Source organism: Heliangelus exortis, chromosome 10 (assembly GCF_036169615.1).
Source record: "Heliangelus exortis chromosome 10, bHelExo1.hap1, whole genome shotgun sequence".
NCBI lineage: Eukaryota > Metazoa > Chordata > Aves > Apodiformes > Trochilidae > Heliangelus > Heliangelus exortis.
The window spans coordinates 13,538,488-13,548,868 of NC_092431.1; the positions used below are offsets into that span (position 1 = coordinate 13,538,488).

The window sequence follows — 10,381 nt, forward strand, 5'->3', positions numbered from 1 at the left end:
CCAATCACCTGCCTCGCGCTGAGGCGGCCGCCATCCCATTGGCCAGCGGGAGGAGGAAGTTGCCCAGCACGTGCAGGTGGCCCGGCCAGGGCGCAGACGTAGTCGGATGAAATGGGGGCTAGGTGGAAGTGACGTCATCGGTAGGCGCCCCGAGACCAGCGGGAAAGATGGCGGCGCGGGTGGTGGGGCTGGCGGGCAGACCCTGGCGGCGCTTGGTGCCCGGTGCGTTCCCCCTCCCTCTTCGCCTCGCCTCTCCTCCCCTCCCCTTCTCACGGCGGTACCGGCCGCGGGGGTGCTGGCCCGTCAGGGCTGTTCCCTAAACCCTGCCGCTCTTCTCCTTGCAGCCGCGCTGTGGGAGCGGCCGCACCGCCTGCAGCACGTTGAGCTGCCCGGCAGCTCCGATCAGGTGAGGCCCCAGCGCAGCCCCTCCCGTCCGGCTGCCCTCGGGCAGGAGCAGTGCCCGGAAACGCTTCGGTTCCTTCTCTGTGCCGCGCGGGCCGCGGAGAATCCTGAATTCGGGCCTCGGGTGCCGGAACCCAGCGCTGAGGGTGTCAGCAGGTGCCGAAGTGAGGGACCCGCTGGTCAGTCACCCAGCAGCTCCACTGCGGGCACCCGAACCCCCTGAGCAACCCGCGTGTGGAGCGAAGCCTTTGGCGAGAGAAACCCTTTACGAGGCCGCACGGGGTCTTGGTGTTCTGCCCTAAGAGTGTGTTGCTCGCTGCCAGCAAGAACTCCCAAAGATAACTCTGCCCACGTTCTACCCGTGTCTGCGAAAAATAAGTTTCTCCTCGCTCGTGGGGATTTGGTGCTGGGTGTGCTCTGAAACTCGAGGAGCTGTTCAGTGCTCAGGGGATATTTGGGAATGTCTGTGAGCTCAGAGGGGCTCCCTCCAGCCCTTGCTTTGAAATTATTTTCAAAAAAAATCTCGTTTCTTATCACACAGAACTATTTCGCCAGCAGCCTCTGTAGACAGTGCATTGGCAGTAAAGGATGTAGGTGCTATCTTGTTAATTGCTTTAATCTGTTACATTGTTCTTAAGATGTAACAAGCTGTGTAGCTGCTTGGTGTCCTGTAGATTGCCAGGCACCAATCACTGTGTTGGAGAAATACAAAGTTATTGAAAAGTTACTTAATCACACACTAAAGTCTTCCTTTGGTTTTGTGGCATGTTTGCCTCAAGGGACAAAAATAACAAACATTTCTGATTTTCTTGTGAATCTTATGTTCGTAATTCTCTGGTTTCAGCCCATAACAATGGAGAACCCCTACAAAGATCCTCCTAAAAAATGTGTCTTATGTGGGATAAAAGTGGACTACAAGAATGTGCAGGTGAGTCTGCAAATTTCTGTCTTTAGCTGAAGGTAATAGTTTCACTATTTTAAAATGTGTGTGTGGGAAACCCACGAGGATTGAGAATTTGTATAGAATATTTGTAATTAATTTGTATTCATTCATATGAGTGAATGAATGTGAATGAATGAATGGGTTTATAACATAAAAATGTGAGGAGATAGGGTCAAATAATGTAGCTGTGATAAACTGTTCAATCTCGTAGCCCTTTGGCAAAGTTACAGCTTTGTTATTTGCCAAATAGAGTTCTCAATTCTAATTCCACTGTCAAGTAGCTTAAATGTTGTGGCATAAAAAATAGTCCCTAACTCCCAGCTATAATTTTTCCCATCCTCTGGCAGAACTGAGCCTTGTAAAAGCAGATTAAAAACAAACAAAACCCAGAATGCAAGTTGTAAAATGAACTAAAGCTCTGTAAAAGGAGTTCTTAAGCTGACTTTGGATTTCTTCCTTTTAAGTAGCTCCTTTCCCAGTTTGTTTCTCCACACACTGGCCGCATTTATGGCAGGCACATAACAGGTATGTGAAGCATTCAGTTAAGTAACTTACTGGTTAATGTAAGTCAATGTTTTAGTGAGTCTGAGTAACTGTGTATTGGATGTCTTTTTAAAATTAACTACTTCCAACTCTAGACATGTTGTAATAATACTCCCCTGACTTAGCAGCCTTCATCAAGGAGTGAAAGTATCCCTTAGTTATATTTATTTTGCCTTTAACAGTATAAGCACACATGCCATTTTTTAGGAAGACTTACACAAAAAGCTAGGGAAAATAACCTTTTCATCCTTTAAACTCTTGGTTTGGTTACTGTTAATTTAAGAAATTGAAAATGATTCCTTTTGTTAGGCTTGTGCAACAGGAAGCAGAAAGAAGTTTCAAAAGCCATTAAAAGAGCTCATGTATTGGGTGAGTGACTATGATTTTGAGTTTGGCCAAGTCAAACCTATTTTTCTATTAAGAAAACCTCCATCTTCTCTTTTTACAGGATTCATGCCAGTTATGTACAAGAACCCATCATTTCTCACAGACCCCAAGATCTGCAATATCAAATATCCAGATTAATACACTATAAAGAAATAAACAGCTAAAGTTTTCATGTTTATATTTTTGTTTACTGGAAATGTGGTTGGCTCACATCCCTGGCTGTAAGGTGAATGCCAGCTGCTTTTCTATGAAGTGTCAGTTTTGTAGAATGTTTTGTCTGAAGGAGGTGTGAAAGATGAAAGCAGTAATGGAACCTGGCAGCTGTATGGTCACTTCCTCTGCCCACAGGTCTTGCCAGGTTCAGGTGGCTGCTTTTTTCCTTGCTTGGTGGGAAGGGTGGGGGTGAAATGAACAAGTAGTGCATTCCTAAGAAAAAATTTCAGTACCTAAATTGTGACAGTTTAGTGCAGACAACTAATTAAGGATATTACATCTGTTCATTTGATGTTCTCTGCCTCAGCTTCTGCTGAAGGAAGGGTAGTACTGCTGCTTCAACAGCAGCTTTAACTTGGATTACTCTGCATAGTCTTTAAAACCTGAGATAGAGAATACAGACCTAACTCTGAAAGGCAAGATGGGGGAATGTTATCTGGACTTGTCTTTATGGCAAGCAGGATTCATGCACTGAAGGCATAAAAACAACAATAAAAAAAGCCCAAACCAAACAAATCGTAGCAAAACAAACCTGTATGTTTTGCAAAAATGCACAATGTTACTTTCATCCCTGCAGTGCTGTGAAGTGATCTGTCACTCAGATATGCTGGCAGTAGCTTTTGGTGCAGTCATCTGAACAAATCTTGAACAGATCAGAAAGTAGGAGAGTGTGGGTATTCATTTGTGTCTCTATTTTTTTCAAAGACATCCTCATCTGTTTCAGTGCTACTCAACATGAACTTCCTTTCCTGGTCGCTGTCCTCTTGGTCTTGAAGTAATTTTTGGTGAAGCTGCAGTGACCTGGATTTCTTGAATGACTTTGATGCTGCTGTGGTCCCTCTGACTTTACGCTTGGTCAGGCGCCTGGTTTCAGTTTCAGTGAAGTCTCTGTCCTCTGCCATCAGAGTCAGTTTGTCCATGACATTTATGTTATGGTCAACGTTACAGCAGTTCTTGGATATCTGATGGCCTTTGACAGAAACTATACATGTCTGAAGTCCAGAATTGGGGAAGAATGTTTGCAGTGCCTGACAAAGGAGAACATTCTCCTTCGGATGTGCTGAGTAGTCTCTGATTTCTGGAAAACAACAACAACAAAGCTATTGTTTCAACCTACTGGTTTCAACTTTGGAACCCTTATGAAAGACTGGCATTACATTTCTTTAACTTACCTGAACAACTCTGTTGCTTTTTCCTCTTTATTTGTTCTTTTAATTGGCTCACCTCTGCTAAGAGTTTCTCTACAGATCGTTCACTGACTTCTACTGTAGAGCATATTTTCTGCAAGGAAAAAGAAGTATTTAATGTAATTAACAAGTTATCCACAGAAGCAGGCTTTAACCTTGCTGCAAAATCTGTAAAGATACTTAAGATTTTAAGTTGGATACAAAGTAGTAAAAACCTTAAGGAATAAGCTTGTGATGGATTTTAAAGATAACAAACCTTGTGTTGAATGAGGTGCAAGATGTTTTTATTTGTTCCCATCTAATCAAAGGAGAACAAACTACAGATAGTACTCCTTCAAAAGAATCCTCACATAAGAATTTATTAGTGGACTTGAGGGTTTATCAGTGTACTCATGATGAAATGGAAACTTAGGTCTCCAACTTTGGATACTAACAGTCTTGTAGTAGTTGAATAGTCTTCAACTACTAATTCTAAATGGAACTCCCTGATCTTTCAATATGCTCTTTGTTTCTCAGTGAGTGCAAGACAGTCTATCCACTGCTTGACCTGGTTCTGAAGTGCTGCTGAAAGTGACTGTATCACCAGGCATGCTTGACTTACCTTCAGTTCCTCCTGCAAGGTGGCATACATCTCATTTATCTTATGAACCTCTTGTAAGGATCCATCTTCATGAAAGAATTCTGACCTGGGGACCATGAATATAATGGTATCATTGCAAGCTAATGATCCCAGTGCTTAATTAGGGGGAGCTCTAATGAACAAAGCAGCATTCAGAGCTTTAATACTACGTGCTTATATTGAGACAGACAGCAGCCCTTACAACAAACTATGGGACTGAACTAAATTCCAAGTACCTTGGAAAGGGATTTCAGGAAACAACAAGCAGGGTAGCATTTGCAAAAGGACTTAAATACTTTTATAGAAAGATAACTATATTAACTGAGAGCTATAGTTGTCAGTAAATACAGCAGATACTGTACCTGTGCTGTCTTACTGCTCTCACAAAACTAGAAGATACGCAGGAACTAGGCACTGTTCTGTAACCTTGCTGTTCTGCCATACCCAAGTTGGTTACCACCAAAGGAACTTTCTGGAAAAGACTTAAAAAGCAGGAGGATGACAACATTATTTATTTACATCTAAATGCTTCTGATAGTTAAATGCTCTTGACCCTTAAATATCCCATGTGGAGGTTTCCAGGACATTCTTGCTAAATTAGTTACATCACACATAGATGGCTCCTTGTGGCTACAGGCAAACTGCAAGAGCAACAAGACTGAGCAGTGCCTCTAGTTTGTTGTTTTTTTTCCCCTGTTTGAGTCATACAATAAGGCAATACTTTCCTGATAAGTCTAGCCTATAGGCAGCATGTTTCTGAAGACAAGCAAAGGTACCACCCATTTAGAATCAGAATGGTTTGGGTTGGAAGGGACCTTAAAGCTCATCCAGTTCCAACCCCCTGCATGGGCAGGGACACCTCCCACCAGACAAAGTTGCTCCAAGCCCCATCCAACCTGACCTGAGACACTGCCAGAGAGAGGGCATCCACAACTCCTCTTAGCAACCCGTGCCAGTGTCTCGCCACCCTCAAATTAAAGAATTTCTTCTTAATGTCCAACCTAAGTCTCCCCTCTTCAGTTTTAAACCATTTCCCCTTGTCCTGTCACTACACACCCGTGTCAAAAGCCCTACCCCAGCTTTCTTGTAGACCCCCTCAGATATTGGAAGGTTGCTATAAGGTCACCTAATTTTAAATATTTTAATGATATGTGAAAATGAACACCATGCATATTTCAAGTCCTATACACAAACCCAAACTGATCAAGAACAGCTTATATGCATAAATGGACTGACAGTGTCTGCCTGTCGACACTGGCACAAAGATGTTCTAAAGGCAAATTCCTCAACTGAACTCCAGGGCAAGATTTCAACTGGACTCCAGCAATGTAAGGAATAATCTTACTTGGGGTGCAAGTTTCAAGGATGAAGTAAACAATGTTAACAGTAATTCACTTGCAAGGAAGAAAAAAAGGAAACTGTTCAAAGGTACAGCATGTGCTATGCTACTGCTTGTTAAAACTTGAGAACAAACCACTTACCCTTCTTGTGGCCGATGTAAAGCATGTTCCAGTCTGTAAGTAGAGCAGCTTTCTGTCATCACACTAGATGTTAACAGAAGAAATACAAGTCCCTGGTTGGACAGGTGAGACTGTAAATTCTTGTGAAGAAGTCTCTCCCGGAATGTCATGGTCTGGTCTGTGTTACGTCTGAATTTGTACCATCCTATTACATTCTGCAGGCAGAAGAAAATTCATTATTACTGTGCCAGACTGAAGCAGACTGAATTGTCTGGTGATGTGTACATAGTCAATCAGTTAGCCTGCAACCTCTTTCCTCTTTTCCAGCTTCTACTTTCCCCTTGTGAAACCTTCTTCTGTAGAGATGACAATCTTTTTGTCAAGTGGTGCTTAACCATTTGAACGAGTTGCCCTCAACTGATCTTAAGCTAGAAAGCAGTAGAATTCCTTTGGGATATTTGAACTGTTCACCCGAGAAATGAATGAGAAAAAATAAAGTTTTGATGCATATGTAGGCAAACCCTATCCAAAACCTAAACTTCCTTCATGAGGAAAAGATGATGCAGCAATGTGAGTGTCTAGATACTGGATTTAAAAAAAGATAAGAGGAAAAAGCCCAACTTAATACAAGATGTATACAGAATACCCCCCCCAAAATCTAAGCAAGCTCCTTGACAGGGATTAAGTTTGAAAATAAAATACCTTCTTGCAGCCTGACAGTATTTTCTTCAGGGCAGGTTCATTCAGTTCTCCTGCAGAATTATAGAAGCTAGAAGAAAATTAGGACAATTAGGACAATTAAGAGAAAAAAAAATGCTACTACAGAAACAATCATCTCACTTTAATACCTTTTTTCTTTTCTGGTAACCCTAAAGATATGCTGACACAGCTTCTCTGCTAGGACAGTGCAGTTAGTTTCATTACTAGTAGGTGGTCTTGTAAAGTTCAGATGCTCCTTGTGGCATCAGTAGACACAAGTTAAAGGTAGCATCTATGTTCTCTCAACCACCAAACAGTAGTGTTAGGGATTGTTACCATTAGTAGCTTGCTTAGCATCAGCAGCTAAATTGCTGAAGCCTTCGGCCATAAGCTGTGAACTTTCCCTTATGTATGTTAAATTTATGTTCAGTTTTTACCTAGTCAAGTAAAAGCAGACCCCAGAGATGGTTCCAGCCAGAAGAAGCTGTAACCATCAACAGGAAACTGCAACCTTAAAGACAAGAAAAATGGCCCACCTAGAGACAATAAAGGGACCCAATAAAGATAAGACCCCAGACCCCAACATTACTGTTGGTTTGAACTGTTGTGTGGAAGGTGGGAAACTTACACTGCAAGGGTATAATTGACTAGGGAGTTCTTTGTTCAGAGTCCCTGTGGAGGCATCCAACTCAATCTGTATCTACTGCTGTACCACTTAATTAGTTTATAAGACTTCATACCAGAGGCTCTGATTTGGGAAATCTAGGGTGAAACCTGAGGGTAAGAGAAGCACTTGAAAGTGAGAATGGGTATGTGAAAGAAGTCAAAAGGGGCATCTGTGGGCCCACTGGAGTCTGCTGCTCTGAACAAACTCTGGTCCTGGCAAGGAGGACTCAGCTGGTGTGTGTGCTGGACCTAGGAAGCTCCATGTGTGCTCAAGTAACTACTCCCTTTACAGTAAGATGCCTTTAATTTGATATGAAATGCCTTCCTAATGCCATCTGAGTTGATTAATTTTTAGAAAGATTTGAGAAGATTTGTGTTGCTATTCTCCCCTTACAGGAGTGTAAACCTGCACAGCTGTGTTCTAATCTATGATGGAACTCTAAATACTTGTCCTTGAAACTACTCCTGCCATGGGCCTAACAAGTTCTTTTTCTGGCACACTCAGCAGCTTACAGCTGATGCTACCTTTTAGTTTCTTGTTTGGTTTTTTTTTTTTTCGTTAAAGGGTGAGGGGCTGGGAAATGTGCTTTTAGAAAAGCTATGCTTTTTTTTTTTTTTGCTTTTTTTTTTTGTCAGTGTGTTGACATTATTCTGTAGTTTATTTGTAATGAGAGCTCACCAGAAGGTAGTGTATGCCATTCCTCTATTTCTATATGCATAGACAAACACCAAAAAATAGGACACAAAGAACCCAACCAAATACCCAAGTGTTTTGGATCTGTAATTCCAAGGAGTTCATAAGGCTACTGTAGTTACAGCTGGGTGATTTTCTCAGTAATGTAATATAAATTCAACTCTTGAAGAGTTCAAGTTAAGAGTTAATTTTAACTTTTAACTATCTCTTAAGATTCTTACCTGAACAATTGGTAGCATGGAATATGCTTCTGTATATCTGGAAAGAGAAGGTAATATTACTCTGGGTTCATCAGTTCAAGATGTATATTCTTCTGTGTGCTATGATCAAAATTAAGCTGACAGAAGAACCAGGAAAGAATTCTACATAAAACTTCTTAAAATAAAATCCATTAACTTGAAATTAGATAAGCTTGAGAAATATTTTAAAATATTTTAATTAGTTTTCAAAATATAAAGGGGAACACCTACATGAACTGAATTTTTAATGCATTCTTCTGTTCTATCAAGTGGAAAATCAATTCAGGCACTTTATTTTTCCCTCCCTTCTATCAAGTACAGGAGTAGCATGTAAAATGAAAGATTTCACTTGGATTACTCTGCAGCAAGGCATGGGTGCTGTTAGTAAGTAAGATGAGGCTGGAGAACAGGATTAAAATGGAGGAATAAGGCAGAATAAGGAGAACTGGAAGACTGACTGCCAGAAAAAAATGGTAAGTGACCCAATAGTGTTCTAAATTCTTCACCTGAATAGCCCAGTACTTTCATTTTCACAAGTTAACTGAAAAAAAAATCAACCCAGACTTTGGAGCAACCAACTGCCTATGAGGATGTGATGATAGGACTCCAAGTAATGTGATCAAAAAATTCACCACGTTTTTGGTTCAGCTGTGAGCTGTTGCACCTCAACTGTGGCTCACACTAAAACTAGAAAATTTGATGCAATTTTTCCCCACTATATTTTCAGAAAATCTGGAATGAAGGTATCTACTGTATTGCTCTGTTCTCTTTTATTTTGTACAGCTGCATTTGTGCATGTACTCATAAGTTTTTGTTAAGGGGTAGTATAAAATGCAAATCCACTCCAACCCCATGAAAACTATAGAGAAAAATATATCCCACATCTGCTAAATTACATTTATAAGTAGTTTGCAGGCCTTGCACACAGTATTTTACAAATCAGGTAACAGATGCTAACACATTACAGTTCACATCACTGTAACAGACTAAGTTCTTCTATGGCAACTTTTGTCCAAATGAGTTTGTGATGTGGCCAAGACAAACAAGAAGCCCCAGATGACCTTTAATGCCACAAGAGTGGAGATTTTCAGAAATAGGGGACCTATTCAAGGAAATAAGTACTAGTATTTCTGTTACATTATTGCAGACAGTAAAATTGTAATCTTTTTTTAGCAATTAAAATGTTACAAAATAACCCATATGTTTTGGGGTTTTTTTGTAAACATGGACCCCGCGATCTGGAAGCTTTGATCTTCCTGTAAGGTGTTTGCTACTCTTGTTCAAAACAGTAAAGCAGTTGTATATTTCCTAAAGTCAAGGCTGGTATTAAAAATGTGGACACACACTAACCGATTGTATAGACAACTTCAACATCATCCATTTGTGAGTCAGTGATGCTGTTCTTGGCTTCTCCCTTCACATCTCCAAGGAGAAATCCTTCCTTTACAGGGGGAGAGAAACAGAAAGCCCACATGAACAGCAGCACCGAACAGGACTTCTGTGTCATGTTAACAGGGTAAGTGCCATCTTCAGAAGAGGGGAAAAAAGGCTGTCAAATGAATTATTTTGTTGCTTTTGTGTTGTTTTTTTTTTTTTTAAAAAAGAAGCCACAAAGTAGGTTCTCAGTCGTTTTTCCTTACCTGACCATATGTAAGTAAAACAACCAACCAACCAAAGGAAAAAAGCAAAACAATAAGTCGGGATGTGTACTCAGCTGTTTTCCATTCCCCATTTTCCCCTCATCCCCTGGCCCAGGCTCAGACCGAGGCCTGAGCGGTATTCCTGCCCGCCTGGCAGACCCCAGGCGCTGGGCACCCCATCCCTCCTGGTTTTAAAACCCACACCCGGCACCAGCCAGCAGGGAAAGCGCCCGGCCCCGGGCGGCAACGCGGGGAGGCCCCGAGCGGCTGCGGGGCGGGCGGCTGCGGACACGCGCGGTGGCGACTCGAGAGGCCCCTGGCGGGTTCCGCCATAGCGCCCGCTCCTCCGCTCCCCACGCCCCCTCCCCGCCCCTCCCGGCGGCGGAGCCCCCGGCACCCACCGTGTCCGAGTCGGTGCTGAGGTGCTGGAAGGCGAGGGCGCCGAAGACGAAGCCAGAGAGTAAGGCCGAAGTACTCTCACCTTCCATGCCCCCGACAATGGCGGGCCGGGCCGCGGCGGGAGCCCCCAGCGGCCGCCGGCAGCAGGGCAGGCCCCGGCCCCGGCCCCGGCCCCCTCACTGGGGCAGCGGGGGAGAGAGGAGGATGGGTGCGGGGCCCCGGCTCTCCTCAGCCGCCCGCCCTCCCAGCACGGCGCCAGGGCCTCGCCTCCTCTGCGGCTGCTGCCCTCC

The 10,381-nt window shown here is 43.0% G+C and overlaps 2 protein-coding genes across 4 annotated transcripts; one reads left to right on the plus strand and one right to left on the minus strand.

The window, feature by feature from the left end:
- The first annotated feature begins 87 nt into the window (after window positions 1–87).
- Window positions 88–2,440, plus strand: MRPS18C (mitochondrial ribosomal protein S18C). The gene is made up of 6 exons (XM_071753651.1): window positions 88–222; window positions 345–406; window positions 1,247–1,330; window positions 1,813–1,870; window positions 2,198–2,257; window positions 2,337–2,440. The coding sequence occupies exons 1-6, from the start codon at window positions 168–170 to the stop codon at window positions 2,411–2,413; spliced, it is 396 nt and encodes a 131-aa protein (XP_071609752.1). The 5' UTR covers window positions 88–167; the 3' UTR covers window positions 2,414–2,440.
- ABRAXAS1 (abraxas 1, BRCA1 A complex subunit) lies at window positions 2,031–10,381 on the minus strand. 3 transcript variants are annotated; one of them, XM_071753648.1, is made up of 9 exons: window positions 10,094–10,367; window positions 9,403–9,489; window positions 8,035–8,071; window positions 6,457–6,523; window positions 5,776–5,969; window positions 4,657–4,776; window positions 4,277–4,361; window positions 3,661–3,769; window positions 2,031–3,566 (listed from the first exon to the last, which is right to left on the minus strand). In XM_071753648.1, the coding sequence occupies exons 2-9, from the start codon at window positions 9,431–9,433 to the stop codon at window positions 3,142–3,144; spliced, it is 1,068 nt and encodes a 355-aa protein (XP_071609749.1). In that variant the 5' UTR covers window positions 9,434–9,489; window positions 10,094–10,367; the 3' UTR covers window positions 2,031–3,141. The 3 variants fall into 3 exon arrangements, with proteins under 3 accessions (XP_071609749.1, XP_071609750.1, XP_071609748.1); XM_071753647.1 differs by having other exon boundaries at window positions 2,437–3,566; window positions 9,403–9,493; window positions 10,094–10,381; XM_071753649.1 differs by lacking the exon at window positions 9,403–9,489.